Source organism: Protomyctophum parallelum (assembly GCF_964188405.1).
Source record: "Protomyctophum parallelum genome assembly, chromosome: 11".
In the NCBI taxonomy this organism is placed as follows: Eukaryota; Metazoa; Chordata; class Actinopteri; order Myctophiformes; family Myctophidae; genus Protomyctophum; species Protomyctophum parallelum.
The window spans coordinates 13,628,435-13,645,460 of NC_139707.1; the positions used below are offsets into that span (position 1 = coordinate 13,628,435).

General features: G+C 40.8%; 1 protein-coding gene across 1 annotated transcript; it reads right to left on the reverse strand.

Moving 5' to 3' along the window:
• Positions 1 to 5,084: 5,084 nt before the first annotated feature.
• On the reverse strand, positions 5,085 to 16,859 carry arl5a (ADP-ribosylation factor-like 5A). The gene is made up of 6 exons (XM_083776170.1): positions 16,496 to 16,859; positions 11,710 to 11,770; positions 10,862 to 11,009; positions 6,601 to 6,684; positions 5,892 to 6,043; positions 5,085 to 5,733 (listed from the first exon to the last, which is right to left on the reverse strand). The coding sequence occupies exons 1-6, from the start codon at positions 16,539 to 16,541 to the stop codon at positions 5,685 to 5,687; spliced, it is 540 nt and encodes a 179-aa protein (XP_083632296.1). The 5' UTR covers positions 16,542 to 16,859; the 3' UTR covers positions 5,085 to 5,684.
• Positions 16,860 to 17,026: the final 167 nt, after the last annotated feature.

A 17,026-nucleotide genomic window follows, 5' to 3' on the forward strand; every position in this document is an offset into this window, starting at 1 on the left:
GGATGTCTAAGTACTATGAAGTAGCCTGGGCAGCATTCCATTTCGTGTTTCGTGTTTTCGGGAGCGGGTGGTAAATTTTGTCATGTTGTAGTCAATGATTTGTAGTCACCTGGCAGGAAACCACAAGGCGGAATCAGTATTATGAATGGGTACTTTCTTATTCCGCCTTGTGGTTTCCTGCCTGATGACTACAAATCTAACTACAACAGGACATAAATTACCATCCGCTCCACACCGGTTCACATGGCGATTTTGGAACACAGACCAGGCTTTCCTCCGAGGTGGAAAGCCTGGTGACCCAAGTTACTATGTATAGTACTTCATGAGTTCATTGTAGTGATTTTTATTAAGAGCAGGCCTCTATACCTACTCCCTGACATATTCATTGAAGTCTTTACTCTTTACACAAACTTAAAAATGTATTTAATTGTCATGGATAAAGTGTTAAATATGGATATGGTTGAATGCTAAATTAATAGTTGCTTCCTCTCAGGTAAAATAATAAAGTTAGCTTTAAAAAAAGGGGGGGGGGGGGTAACAATTCGAGGGATTAGATTGATAAAAACAGCAAAGGCTCACTCAGTGTTAAGCTTTTCAAAGACCCAAAGCAGACTGCTGCTGTAGGCAGTCTCTGCATTACTGTCATCTGTCTGGGGGGGGGGGGAGGAGGTATAAAAGCAGGCTTTTCTGAGCGATATAAAAATATATCGAGAACTATTTCAGTAGAGGCACAATGGCAGCTATTTGGCATCATAAATGGACATATAGCTTCAGCTCAGTGTACATTTCTAACATGTATAGATGTTAATTATGCTCATTTTGAGTTTATTATGTAGCTCTTTTTGGATGAAGTAGAACATTACCTACTGATGCCACTCTCTCTGGCATGTCTATCCTCCCACCCCTCACGCCAGGAAACGGGGGTTGCAGGACTGTGATTGACAGCAACAGCTGAGTTTCTCTCCTAATTTATACTCTGTCGTACAACACCTTTAGTTCAGCTTGACGTTGTGGTAACATACCAGATATATGTTAATGATGCACTAGTGGATCTCTGCTACTCTGCTACTCAGCCCTCATGAGTAAGGTCACCAAATTGTTAATAAATACCTTTGGAAGACTGAACATTTGTTGAGGTCCTCGTAAGCAGGGGTTACCGGTATATATATATATATATATATATACACATACATATACACACACACACACACACACACACACACACACATAAAATGGCAGGAGTCAAAATAAAACGGAAACAGAAATGTTTCTTTTTAATCCTATCTCACAACTTTAAGAAATAAAATAAAACGAAGAATTCTGTGATATAAATTGGAACAATTCAATTTTATATTTGGCATAAATGCATTGCAAATATTCAAATGATAGTATTGATCAATAGAAAATACATTAGTAATTTCTAATCAGTTTCATGATAGGCTATACAGTATACAGTAGGCCTAGCATATAAATAGGGTATGTAGCCTATGTGCTATATTTAACACGAGCAAAATGTGAAGGTTTGTCTTTGTTCCATATGTTTTTGACTGCTGGGTAAACATGGTAAAGGCAATTTCATTGTCTGTTTGGGGTCAGATCACTTAACAGAGCATATTGACAAAGTGTGTAGCCTATGGAGGCATCCATTCCTATACACTTGAATAAATTTAAATATTACAGGTGACATATTTGTAATGATTGAAGCAATAGATGGAGAACTTTGGAGAACTATTACCAAGGGCACCATGGGGGGTAGCTGCAGTCAGAGTAGGCTTACATGATGCTTAGTCACCATCTGACAGCTGCAGAGAGACAGCCAAAACATAAACACAGACGATCATTCTGTCAGTGATGTTGTCCCCCAAACACTTCGGAAAACAATCCCCCCATTGCTGCTGGGGTAAGGGAGCTAAATCAAATGGAGGTGATTAGCTGATCACTAGGTCGTTGTTCAATGGCAAGCTAATACATTTTTAAGTAGACTTTAGTTAGTTTAGTTAGGCTACTAAATGATAAACAGTGCTTTCAAAATAAGTAGCTACACAAATGTTAGTAGCTATTTGAATCTACTTACCTGGAAATGGGCACACTTTTGGGGTAGAAGTAGAACGGTGCACATTTTTCGTTTTACATTTAAACACTGTAGGCCTACTCTGGCTCTGTGTATTGTGTTTATTTCATCCAGACTGGCGGTCAGCTCTTTTGTCACCAAATATTAGGCTTAAAGTTTTCCACGAGCTTCATACGGAGTACGGACCACATTCTCTGTAAATTAGCCCAGAGAAATATAGTAAGAGAGTACGTAGCGACACTAGCGTTGACTCCAGGTTGACTCCCATTGTAACGGAATGCGGAAGTGCTCATTCTATCTCAACGGGATAGTTCCAGCCGAGCAATGTTTGGAACAATAGGCTAGCCCATAGGAACCCCTTTGCGGCGAGATCAAAGCGTGTCGCTAATCTCCTACTTGCTAAAATATATACAGCTAAAACTTCCTTAACCTTAATGCGCTTAATTATGTAATAAAGAAATGCCAGATGTGTCTGGTGTGATGACAATTACCCCCAAGAGTACACCACCAGCTGTCAGAAGCATGATGTAGGCCTATGGTTTATGATTGTTTGTGTCGATCAGGCCTGGAAAACGACCACTTGTTGTAATGTTTTAGAGGCCAAATAAAACAATAAGTATAAGACCTGCCCTGATTTGTGTCATTGCAATCTTCTAAGAAATAAGAATTGAAGTCTTAATACAATTCTATAGAAATGTTTTATAAATGAAAAATTCTTCACTGTCCAGAATGTTTAAACTGTCAGTAGGCCTATATATTTAATATCAATAAATTAACTTAATTAAGCTTAATGTCAAATTTACACAGGGACCACTTTGTAAAAAGGACACAATTATCCCTATAGGGGCCCACTTAGCAAAAGCCCAGTTCTCTTGTATTTCTGGGTAATGTTAAGCTGGTATAGCGCCTTGCAGTAGCTACTGTCCAACATGGTCAAACAGCCGTGCTAGAGATCAGTGCGCTCGCACGCACACGCACACACACACACACACACACACACACACACACACACACACACACGCACACACACACACACACACACACACACACACACACCAACACCTGCCCTGACCTTTATAGCTCTAAATTGAGCAATGATGTCTTAGGTTGACAGTGACTATCTGTGAAATATGAGGTTGACTACACAGAATGGAAATGGATTTCACTAGATCAACACAGCTGACAGCTCGATGGAAAATGTCTCATGTCATGAATGAAATTAGTTGGAATCTGAGACAGAAATTATGAGAGAAGTGACACAGCAATGTCAATCAATGGGCTCTCTAGTAATATCATTGCCATTGGTGTGGACATCTTTCATTACCAATCTTCACAATGCCTTAACTACTTGCTAAATGTGTCTACACTATTGGTAAGTCATATCAGTGGTAGCCTACCTACACAGTAATAGTGATATTTTTTTAAATGTCTCTACTTATGTGTTAAACATGTTACAAATATTTGTTCTACTGTATAAACATGTAACATGTACAATATAAACATGTCGAAAATGTACACACTTTAAATTGAGGTTCATAGCTGAATGGAAGTAGTAGAAATAGTATTCAAATTAAAGGTGCGGTAAAAGATGTTTTGTTAAAATAAGGGTTAAATAAATAGCTCTATATTCTGATAGCATTGCTATAGAAGATTTATTCAGTAACATGGGTCTCCTCTCCAACTCTTTAGTAAACAGAAAATGCATTTTCAGGTCTGGGCTACCAATTTTATCCAATCAGGATTAAAACAAACTTGTAAATGATACTGGACAAGCAAGTTAAATTGGAAGTGATAACGCAAAGACATTAACAGACAAAATTGCAGAAGACTATGAAATTAAAGCTGATTAATAGGTACTCTCCTGATTGCCTGAAATTGGCCAACCCAAGAGAAAATGTAAGAGCCAGAGAAACTGGGAGACCCATTATTGAACAATCTATCATTTTTACTATCAGAATAGAGCTTTAACTTTTAAACACAACCCTTTTTGTTTTAACCCAAAATTATTACTTAGCCTACATTTAATGTGCAGGAAATTTCAATCGTACCAACTATAAGCTCACCATACCGAATCTGCTGTGAACTCGTTTTGACTGTTCAATTAACTTGAGCCACCAGACTTTCTTCTAGCTCATCATTCACTCACTGTCTGCATGGTAGCTTCTGGCCCCCTCTCACTTCTGCCCCCCAAAGGACAGTAAAATGAATAACTAAAACTTAAAATATGTGATTCTCTCCGAAGGGGTTTTACTTTTATAAATCAGAAATGTAAAGGTATATTCAGTGATTTCACTTAATTCAAATATCACTTATTTTTTCGTTTTGTTGTGATAATCCTCCCTACTATAGTGTGCTGGCCATATAAGGAGTTCCTCCCTGTCCCCAGTTAACCCCTGGGGGTCAAAAAACCTTAGGTTTCGTTTTTGACTCTATCCTGATTGGACGAAAGGCTGGGTCCCACAGCCAAAAACGAAACCTAAGGTTTTTTGAGTGAAATCACTGAATATACCTTTAACAGTTAAAGGGACACTTCACCCTTTTTGCAAAAAAATATATGTTAATGACGTTTAGAAGCTTTAGATCACTTTCCTGGGGGTATTTATGTGTGTAATATGTGGTTTTAGTTATTTTAGATTGTAGCAGTGAGCCTGTTGTCTCTGATGTCATGGACACTGGTCTCACTACCTTCCTGGACTACAATTTCCATAATTCTTTGGTGCACTGCTCCTCCTTGTGGATAGGGGGAGAGCTGTCTTACTGAGACAACATGTAGTCCAGTAAGGAAGTGAGCCCAGTGTCCATGACATCAGAGACAACAGGCTCACTGCTACAATCTAAAATATCTAAAACCACATATTACATACATAAAGCCCCCCAGGAAAGTGTTCTAAAGCTTCTAAACGTCATTAACATATATTTTTTTGCAAAAAGGGTGAAGTGTCCCTTTAATAAAATAGAGCTATCCAGTGGACTTTACAAAATACTCATCCATGACACACTGCAATTCACCCGAAACAGATAAAAACACTTTATTTCACTGGTTTTCATATGAGCCGATAGGATGAGCATACTGCAATTTCACCCTTGGTTCGGCTTGACTCTCATTCATCAGCCATCATCAGTTCTGACGCAGGCACCAGGTTAATGTAAATACTGGACTGTACACACAGAAGGTAGGGGTGGGGGGGGGGGGGGGGGTGAAAACCTCCACAACCAGTCCGGCAATACTGCAAGGCCACACACTGGGCTAGGCTCACACACACCTAAAACACAAAGAGTCCATATACAGTCCCAAGCCAGACGGCGTGCTGACCTTGGGTTCATTTTAAGGAAAACCGTGCAGAAAATAAAATACACATCAGTCTCTTTCTTCTGTTGTCCCATATGCTCCAGTAACTGTCAAGTTTCTTTGTTCTGAGTGTTCCGAGTTCACAGAAGTTTTTGGAAAATAAATTATCACGCAAGAGTCCTGGCAGCGATCTTGGCCAGGGCAGTGTCAAGGGAGGAGTAGGAGGAAGGAGCAATCCTTCCACGACCTCACCCGCAACCTCGTGTATGGAGGTGAAAGAAATCAATAGCATGGGGCACACTTTGAATCACAGATCATAGGTCATCATCTCACACGAAGACGTGACATCATCCATTCAAGACCTTGGCACAACCTAGGGGTTAAAGATGAAGGAAGTTGCAGAATTGTAGAAAGATTAGTAGGAGAAGAGAAGACAGAGAAAGGTTTATTACGTTATGTGCTTCATGGATCACTAATTAGTATTTAGGTCATATTTGCAAAACCGATGCAAAAGATGTTTGTAGTACCCACCCCTCTCCAGTTAGGGCGCAGCAGGCCTGGATGTGCCACTGGTGGTCTTTGACGGAGGTGAGCTGGAGGCTCTGGGAGATCTCAGCCACAGACATACAGCCTTTCACATCCTGTTTATTGGCAAAGATCAACAGCCCTGCCTTTTTCAGGTCCTAGGGTTAGGGTTAGATGGGAGAGATTACAGGGTAAATAAATATTTATGTTCTTTCAAAACATCGATCATAAAACATCGATTATATTGAATGCATCTACACAGCAATACTTATCTATACAAGCAAACTATAAACACAAATGGTAGATGCATTTAGTAGCTTATACAGTAGTATATTTAAATGCTTTAATGCTTTATCAGTTCTGCCTTTAAACCCATTTTACTGTACGCAATACGCATAACATTATGTCTCATTAGGGGCTGTGTCCACAGACGGAGCATTGACACCCTGGCCTTCACGGTCAAAAACTATTGCTGTAAACGTCCTGACATCTGTGTTAATAGCAAAAATGGCTAAGCTGAAAGAACGGTAAAAATGTACTTCTCATGGTTGTAACCATTCAATGTCAGCTTGTAAATGACCGGGTTATCAGACACAGCCAGGAGGATAAAAATGACATTGTTGAATAGAGCTCCTCTCTTTACCTTTCAAATGCATAGCAGACAGGCAGTGGCAGCTAAAACAAATACATAAAATGTGCTTTCATAATAACTCACTTCATGTGCAAGCATTCTGTAGAGTTCCTCTTTGGTCACGGAGATCCTTTCCCTATCTGTGCTGTCCACCACCACAATCACAAACTGTACAGAAAAAAGGGGTGAAAGGGAATTGATCAAACATAACTTTGTTTTATATTTTGTTTTGTTTTCAGGTTTTAGATTATTTAATCTGATTTTTACTTTTATTTAGGGCAATGAGGGGGAAAGACATGCAACACAGATCTCTAGCCAGAATCGAACTGGGGATGTTGTGTTAATGTGGTCAACACAAATGGACAGCTACAGACAGTACCAGTGCATCTCATGTTTGAAAGCAATTTAATAGGGTAGAATGACAGGTGGACATTAAGATAGAAAACAGAACATGGGACTAACCGCTTGAAACTTGGTCTGACCTATTTAGACTTTGCATTAGATTTTACTTTTATTGTTCACTTGGAGAAATGTCTCCTCTCCATTAAACCCATCCTAAGGGTGAGAAGCCACCGTGCAGCACTCAGGCACCTACTCAGTTGTAAATACCAGGACCTTGGTCATATGATTCACAATATCTTCATACTCAAACATTCAGTTCCCACTAATGCCCTGTGGATGGGGGATAAAAACATTTCATCATAGGACAAACAATTACTCAGGTTTACAGCTACTCATCCTAAGGGGAGAAGTAGACACAAACCATGGCAGGAAAAAGCCCCCCACAGCATAATGGAACCACTGGAACCCTCATTGTAGGTCTCCAATGCTGTCCATCATTCAGACCTCTTTGTGTATACTATAGCCTACATTACAAGCATTCACCTACTGGTCGAGAATATTATGGTGAAGGATGACCATATCAAAAGATTCCACATCATTGCCTATGGTTTTTGCACCGCAGAGCTCTTGTGCATTTGTCTTTTTAATGAGGAGTTAATGCGCTGCAACCCTAGGATGACATCCCTCTCTATGTAGTTGTCAACAATAGACTGTTCTTGTGGACAGTCTGATCATGACCTGAATTGACAGTGAATTCTCAGTCACCTGAGAAAGAGTTGCTCTTCTGGTTTTTCTTACAAAATCACAGTAATGCACAAGCACCACAGTCATTGAATGTGCACTTTGCCCGCAATTACCAATCCTATTTATCTTTCCCGCAGATCGAAATGCAGTTGTCACTTTAGTCACTGTTCCTATTGAAAGAGTCTTTGTGACTGAAACTCCTGTCATCTGTTACTCAATTATAAACCCTCTTCTAATCACTTGGTTTTTCTCTTGCCATCTTGATCCGTGCACGTCGGGTGACAGCTGACATGGACTGTAAAAAATATGGACAAAGCGTTCCCCGGGTCTAACATGAACGTAAAATGAAGCCTGAAATCCCTTGCATTCTAATGCACTGTAAGTCGCCATCTTTCTAGATCCGTTTTAGCCCAGCTGGCCATTGGCTGGCCCAGACAACGAGGCGCCCTTCTTCTCCGTTGGTTTTTATTTTGACTCGAGTGGGAGGGGAATCCCGATCATAGACTGTAACGGTAGCCACGCCCCTCAGAACATGCGCGACTTTATGGTCATTTTTTAAATAAATGGGACCATAATTTTCCAAAAAGAATATTATGACATTAGAAATGAGACTTTAAACTAGTGACTGGAAGCAGAAAGTATTCATGACCATGTTTATTAAGGTAATACAGTCTAGGTGAAGTTGGGCCAAAATACATGGGCCTCTATGGAGCTATGGGGCTTTTTGGGTCCAGTCCAGCGCCACAACAGGCCATTATATGAACTACCGATTTCAAATGAGGCTTCACGAAATATCTGGCTGACTGCCCCCCTGACAGCTGACTGCGCCCAGGCATGGGGGGGTCAGATCAACATATGGAATGAATTCTGTACTGGCCATATATGGAGCGTGTCTTGAGTGTACAGGGTTTGATGTGGCCAGATCAACATATGGAATGTCAGAACAGGTCAGCTCCATATATGGAGATCTAAGGGTGGCAGCAGGGGCAGTGTCTTGAGTGTACAGGGTTTGATGAGGGCCCAATTAGGGCTGGGCCTTAATTTTCAGGCCTGATGAGAACTCTACTGTGGCAGCGGGGGCAGTGTCTGGAGTGTACAGGGTTTGGATGGGGAAGGAACCACATATGGAATGTCAGAACAGGTCAGCTCCATATATGGAGATCCAAGGGTTTGAGGTCAGATGTATAGTTGCTGGCCAATATTGCTGACATCAGGGATCTCCATGGGCATTCCCATATATGGGCTTAATATTGATGACATCAGGGAACTACATCCCTGATTATGTTGGGGTGACCAACCAACCAACCAAACCAAACCATACTTATATACATTAATAGACTGTACGTTATTTTGACATTTGGTATTACTATATTTGAGGGGCACTAGCCCCTCCTATGCCCATGCCCAGCTTTGCGGATCTGTGTAAACACAAACATTGAAGACAAAAGTGTGTAAACACAAACATTGAAGACAAAAGTGTGGACGCAAATTGAATCATAAGAGCGCTCCTCACTTCACAGGAGTGTGATCTTTTTACAAGTTAATTTACCATTTACTTTATTTTTTACGAAGTAAAATAATTTCACACTGGTATCAGCTGTATGGCATACTGTAGTCTACACTATGCCTGATGCCAGTGTAGACGATACCTTGAACCTATTAGTAAGCATACAGTATGGGGTCCCACAGGGATCTGTACTTTGTCCCCTCCTTTTCTCACTGTACACTAAATCCCTTGGCACTATCATCTCTGCTCACAATATATCCTATCACTGCTACGCCGATGACACACAACTGTTCCTATCCTTCCCCCCCTCTGCCACTCAGGTGCATGCCTGGCTGACATCTCACAGTGGATGTCCTCCAACCACCTCAAGCTGAACCCAGACAAGACTGAGCTTCTCTTCTTCCCAGCTAAGTCCTGCCCTATGCGGGAGCTAACTATTTCCGTAGACAACGCCCTGGTAACGTCTGTCCCAACAGCCAGGAATCTTGGTGTTGTCCTGGACAGTCAGCTCTCGTTTAAAGCTCACATCACAGCTGTCACTCGATCATGTAGGTTCACACTCTATAACATACGACGAATTAGACCGTTCCTCACCCAGGAATCAGCCCAGCTCCTAATCCAGACAACAGTCTTGTCAAAACTCAACTATTGTAACTCCCTCCTTACTGGCCTACCAGCATGTGCACTTAAGCCTCTCCAGCTGATCCAAAATGCAGCAGCTCGCTTGGTCTTCAACCAGCCAAAATTCTCACATGTCTCCCCCCTGCTCCGCTCCCTCCACTGGCTCCCGGTCGCTGCCCGCACAGAATACAAAACTCTGATGCTGGCATTTAAAGCAACCAAAGGTATGGCTCCCCCATATCTTGCAAGTATGATTGAACCCTACAAACCCTCCCGCACACTCAGATCAGCCAACGCAGGGAAACTGGAAGTACCCTCACTAAAAACGCCGGGACAACACTCCACACGTCCCAAACTCTTCTCCCTTCTGGCTCCAAAACTGTGGAATGCACTTCCCATTGCAGTCAGAACTGCAGCATCACTCCCAATCTTCCGCCGTAGCCTGAAAACCCACCTTTTCAGACTCCATCATGGCCCATAGCACTTACCCTAACCCCTTAATGGTAAATGGTGCATTTATATAGCGCCTTTATCCAAGGCGCTTTACAGAGATTGTGCATTACATTCACCCATTCACACACACATTCATACACCGATGGCAGCGGAAATCATGCAAGGCACCAACTAGCACATCGGGAGCAATTAGGGGTTCAGTCACTTCAGTGTCTTGCTCAAGGACACTTCGACAGTAACTCTGAGGGAGCCCGGGTTCGAACTGGCAACCTTACGATTACCATCCAGGCACTCTACCCCTGAGCCACCGCCGCCCCTTAGATAGCATTTCTGTTGGCTTAGATAGCATTTGACACAGACTTATAGCATGTTATGTAGACAGCACTATAATTGTATTGTATATAGTCATAGCACGCCATAGTACATACAGTATGTATAGCATAGTAGTAAATATGTATAGTTTATATGTATAGAGTATGTATAGTTTCATTATATAGATATTCCACTGTTACTTTCTTAGCTTACGCATGTTTCATGATAAATGCTTTCATGTGATGTATTCCCATGCTTTTGTTCTTGCTTAAATGTAAGTCGCTCTGGATTAAGAGCGTCTGCTAAATGCCTAAATTGTAAATTGTAAATTGTGCAAAGTGAAAGACCTACTGAAACTATCCTTACCTCTGTGTTTGTGTAGTATGTGTTCCAAGATGACCTCAGGGATTCCTGTCCTCCGATGTCCCACATCAGGAAGTGGGTGTTGTTCACCACAATCTCCTCCACATTGCTGCCTATCGTAGGAGAGGTATGCACCACCTCGTTCATTGAACTGTATCACAAAGTCAGGTAAAACTGTCAGGTTCTCCGTGACACAAGCAAGCTCACCACACATACTAATTGCCAATATTTCATGAATGGACAGCAGGGCTGAATGATACATCGTTATCTAGATACGAACTTAAAGGATGATATCACAAAAGGCCATTGACTTCCGGTTGGCCTTCAAAGTAAGTGAGTTTGTCAAAGGGAAAAGGAAAGTAAGCAAAGTGAAATTGACTTGTTTGTTTTGAAGAATGCTTAGTTTTCACTGTTGCTACACTTAAAATATAAAATAATAAATGTGAACCTATTGTCACATCGTATCGCTATATTGACATATTGACGCTATATGAGACATTTGGCAGAAATTTTGATATGAAGATCTTTCCATATCGTTCAGCCCTACCCTACCATTTGATTAATTGATTGTATATCGTATTGCACTGCACTCCCTGCGGTGGTGTGGAACGTGTGTGTCGAATTTGAAGTCGATGGGGCTAACGGTTCTCGAGTTACGTGGATTACACGTGTACAAAGACTTGGCATTTATAAATAGATTCATCAGTAATACATAATACATACAATATATTATACAAATACAAAACAAACATATTTGAATAAAGCTCAGTAGAATCATAAGGTTTACAGAGAAAGGCGGGGTGGGGGAAAGAGGATATAATATGTGCAGTAATAGTTATTTCAATACGTACAACTGGTAAAGAATCGTGGTCTTCCCAGCGTTGTCCAGGCCCACAATAATAACCTTGTGCTCTGAAAGACAGAAAAACAACCCACTCAAACTCACCAACAATTAATAACACAAAGCGTGACATCAACTAAGGAATGCGATTTACAGTGTGACTGTTAACCGCAGTGACTGATCATCACCCACACAATCTCTGCCAATGTGTAATGTTTCACTAACATGCCCATTGCCCTTCGTCTCAATATCTGGAACACAAGACTAGCTTGAGCCCTTGAAACAACTGTGCTTCTTTATTCTTGACACCACTATCTCTGAGGCAAATTAAGCATGGCTCGCATCTCTCTTCACCAACGCATTGTAGTGTTAGAGACAGTGCACTCAATCAACATAATACATACACTACCTATAGTGTTCACAATAGCGGATGTTATAAGCCATGTTACTTCCCATCTACTGTAAAATCATGCCTACCCCGCATTAATGGTAAAAAATGCCATGCGATGCTCACACGCATGCATGGCATTGGGCACACACACACTCACTACTCTACTTAGCGAGCCTGTGCCATCAGAACCACAGGCTTAGACGCTTAGTGCAACATTATGCACACAAATAGACACATATGGCTCTACCTCTACCAATGAGAAGGTACAGTACAAACAAGAAATGACAACGACTAAGGCAAATTGCTATCTTTCTGTTGACACAATGATGTGGTGACATAATGATCTGAGATCATTTGTCACATGACTGACCACAGACTGGAGGCCAAAGGACAAAAGATTACAGATCACTGGGCAACTCCGTGTTGGCTGTGTTTAATCTATAGCAATTGTGTTCATTATTAACATTAATTGCTACTTAAATTATTTACTTAAACTATTGGTATTGTTTAAGGAGGCCTAATAAACCATTTTAAAATATAGAATTCAATTTAAAATATTGTCTCCGCTATAACTACAGATTTGTAAATGGTACACAACCTTTTTTTGCAGGCCTGAGTGTTTCCAGCAATCAAACCCAGTCTTTTCTATTGAAGTGAACAATAATGGAATATTCATAAAATATCCCACAGTGTGTGTGTGTGTGTGTGTGTGTGTGTGAAAGAGAGCAATTACATTGTGAATTGATATAGTGTGGATTACACAACTTTCTACCATGCCCTTCTTATTAAAAAAAAAGAATAAAAAAAAATAGTTCCTCTCTTGGTAAGGGAAATTAAACTCACTTTTGAGCTGTAGCTACAAATATGGTAATTTAATATTTCCATATTTCCTCTCCATGTCCTGCAAGGAACTCAAAGAGTAACTTAGGATTCTGTCTATATCGGTACATAACTGAAGCGGTGCAGAGTCGGCTCTAGCGTCCAACGTTCGGCCAGGTGAACTCTTTGCTCAAGAGACGGCACCTCTGTCATGTTTATTTTGCCTAACTACTGCTGTAGTCTTTTCTCACCAAGTGGGCGCTGGGGGGACAAGAACTATGCCTACAGTAAGCCTAACCTTAACCCATTTAGACCGTACAATACAACTAATCCAACCGACGGGTTGCTAGGAGCCTAGGACGTCCTAGCGCATTTTTTTCATTGATAATTGATATCAAACGAGAGAAAAATATTCTGAATTTTTCTCTCTTTTTTTGTTGGCCTCTCCTGCACCATACTCCTTGCTCTTTTGTGCATGCGTGTTGTCGTTCACTTCCCTGTTCAGTGTGCGTAATCTAAGGAGTGCTCCGTGGTTTTGACCAGATGGATATACTACTTAGCTCTTCATTTCTGACTTCAACTTGCCTCTCGTTCAAAATATGAAGCGAGTGGTCATCAGCGATGGTGAATCACATCAAGATGTGATTCAGTCTACTCTATCTAACTCTAGCCTATACATGTTTTGAAACACGCCTCTCTGTCCTATCTCTAATCATGTTTAGGCTAGTCATTTCTGGCAACGGACAACACAGCACCACACACACATGATTCATCATTCATTGCTTGAGACACAGAATATAAGCAAGCATGATATTCTATGAACCATTCCTTCAAACAGGGCAAGGTAATTTGATGATGTCACATTTATCTAAATACAGGTTAGGTTGCGTCAAGGAGCAGAAATGATTGAAAATGTAATTTTGTTTTGAGGACAATCACTGTGATGTTTGTTAGAATAAATCACGAGTCACAGCACGAATTCCTATCCTAACCCATAGAATTATTTAAAAAAAAGTTTTACAAATCAGTTTCACAATTGTCTATTATCGTTAATCAGTATGCAGTATATTTATAATGGAACAATATAGAATGAAAGATATGCATACTGTAAGCATTACTCACTCAGTGCCACAGGACGCCTTTGGACGCCTCCCCTTTTTTTTTTTTTTAAGATATTTTTTTGCGGCTTACGCCTTTTATTGATTTTTGAAGGGACAGACAGTAGGCTGACAGGAAACGGGAGAGAGATGGGGGGATGACATGCAGTAAAGGCCGTGTCGGGTCCGGGAGTCGAACCCGCGGCACACTGCGACTGGATTACCAGTCCGGTGCCCAGACCGTTACGCTACGGCCTGGACCGGACGCCTCCCCTTTAACACTTATTTTGCCCAAAACGTCTCCAGACTTCTTTATAATTACACCTGTAGAAGGCCGAGGACGTGTGGAGGTCTTTAGGTCGTTTTTAAATGGTATAAAACCTAATCACTAAAATCCATTTTTGACAGCTCCCGTTGCTAGGCAACCCGAACATGTTTCGCGCAAATGCCATTCACTTCCTTGTTTACGGGCCGACAAATCTTGCCTTTATCAGTCTGAATCTACGACACTCCATGGTTTTGATCAGAACGCTGATGTTTTGTCCTCATTTCTGACTGAACCAAGCATCTCGTTTGTAATAATAATGCTTCTAAAGAGAGATCAGACTTTACGCAAGGTAGTAATGTAACATTATACCTCCTGGTTTGGGGGGAATTTCCATTTCCCCAATTAACACAATTGTGTTACAATTACATTAAAATCTCATTGCACTGGAACTTTAAAGTCTTATTAGGGGGAATAGAACAGAAGGAAGCAAGCAGGATTGAGCAGAATATAGCATAAGTAAGTGTAATAGGCCATTTGTTGATCATACAACTTTGCCTCACAATGATGCCTGATGCCTCCATAACATACTTGGCTCCATGTCTGAATTGTCTGTCTGTCTGTGAAAACTGTAGGATGTTTTAACAAACATTGCAGTAGTTGGATGTAGGTTAGTCTTTCTGACAGCTGTTTAAATGAGATTGATTGAAATTTGTATTCACAGTATGTAGAATGCCAATGGGTACATTTAAAAAAGAAAAAGCACAAGTCAATACAAAAACTGCTACGAGGATGAAACCAGAAAGGTACCAAGAATTGTTTACATCAGGGTCCTCCATGCTCAATTCATCAGAGCATTTAAAGACTTACAAATATACACTTCTATGAGCCAGGTTATGTATCACATAATGTCACTCTCTTACAATTCAATTCTTACAACACCATCTTTGCACAATGCAGATATGTGACCACACTCTAGCTAGTTGTAACTTAAGGATGAACACACCGCCACACACATCGGTCTTCGCAACCTGACTTACTATAATACTGTGACTAGTCTGTAACACAACCCTTACCATCCTTTTCAACTGGGGAGGATGCCTTTGCAGTTTTCGTTTTTGGCAAGTCAACATGACACATGTTTGTTGCACAACAGCTAGATCTGTGATATTAATTCCTATTGTAAATGTCTTGCTGCTGTGGGCTGTGGCTAAGTTTGTTTATGTACTCTAGTAGCCCTCCAAGCAGAACCCAATGGTACTGAAGTTTCAGACTTTTTTACGACACAGACCTCATCAAAATTTCAGAAAAGCTTTATGTAGGGTTCCGAGAGGGGCTAGTACTCTAGCAGCCTTGGCCTAGAATCACACAGTCAGACTGGGAAAGTTTAGGAGGGGATTAACTTTCAGGAGCCTGTATCTCACGTTACATCATACGGGCATATCCTTTTACTGCTTTAGGATCTGTAGGCAGGGAATTGAGATTACCATCAAATTAGCATAAAACAAATATGGCTTGCAAATGTTGTGTATATGAATTTGATTGATTTGATTCTGATTGATTGAAATTTGAATACTGTATTAGTCAAAACAGCAAACAGCACTGTGGTGCACAGTAAAGAAATTTGGCTAAAAGGATGTTATACTCCATGGACCATGACATAACGACATTGAACTATGGCTTTAGTGCATAGCTACAGGGTTAGTGAGAGTGAAACAGTGAAATGACAACAGAGGACACATTGCCATACAGTATTAAAGGCAATGCACAGTCAGTCAGTGATCCAAACATGAACAATGGGTACCCTCATCACAAAAAAATAACAACTAAATGGCAAAGAATGGAGACATTCTCCAATTGATTGACATGAGCTCTTGAAACAAGGATAAGCCAAACAGGAAAATGGGCATTTTTTAATAGTCGTAAACTTTTAAACAGTTCCAAAAATATAAGTTACTTTCCATCTAATGCAGAGATAAAGCCTATACTGATGAATAGATACAAATATATAGGTTTAATTGTCGTTACAGTTACATTATAGTAACCCCCCCCCCCCCCCCTCCCCCCAAAAAGGCACATTCAAGCCGACAATGTAGTAGAAATCTACTATGGACTAGAGGTTTGCCTGTACAGTCAGCTCCATATGGGCCTTTTACTACAGTAGCTGAATTATAGCTAGCAAGCCATCGGCCTTCCCAGAGCCATGTCACGTTCTCATTCTTACCTTGATGGTTAAAAAGCCTCCATAGTTTAGTAAAAAGTATTCCCATGGCTGATGTGATGTTTTTTTTTTTTTTTTTTTTACGATGCCAGCTTGTATGAAATCGCTGCAGCCAGCTGTGCTATCATTAGCTATCTAGCTAACTACTACACTTGGAACAGCTGTGGAAAAGGACTGGGGAACTGTCAGCGCTTCTAAGTAAAGCCTCCATAATTGATCGAATTAAATCATTCCCACAATGCGAATTGTGACAGTGGTACGCTATCTACCTAGGCTATCTTCTACCTATCTATCTGATTCTGATGTGGTTACCTGGCTGCTATGCTATCACTATCAGCTGGCAGTGGCTGCGCTCAACTGCGCTGCTTTGCTGTCAAACGTGCGCATGCGTGTTTCATGCTGGGCGGTGCCAAACAGTTGACTGAAAAATATGAATTATCAAAGTACCTAGAAAGAAGAAACAAATGCCTGCTTACAGAATGATCCGTAAATAAAGAACATGAAGTATGCAAATTTGGCCTAAATCTAAGCCCG

Bases quoted from the DNA above. Each gene is read 5' to 3' on its own strand.
- arl5a (XM_083776170.1), bottom strand. From the start codon at position 16,541: ATGGGAATACTTTTTACTAAACTATGGAGGCTTTTTAACCATCAAG. The intron at 6,685-10,861 runs GTAAGGATAGTT...TTTTCTGTACAG, and splicing joins CATACTACACAAACACAGAG to TTTGTGATTGTGGTGGTGGA. The intron at 6,044-6,600 runs GTGAGTTATTAT...CCCTAACCCTAG, and splicing joins ACAGAATGCTTGCACATGAA to GACCTGAAAAAGGCAGGGCT.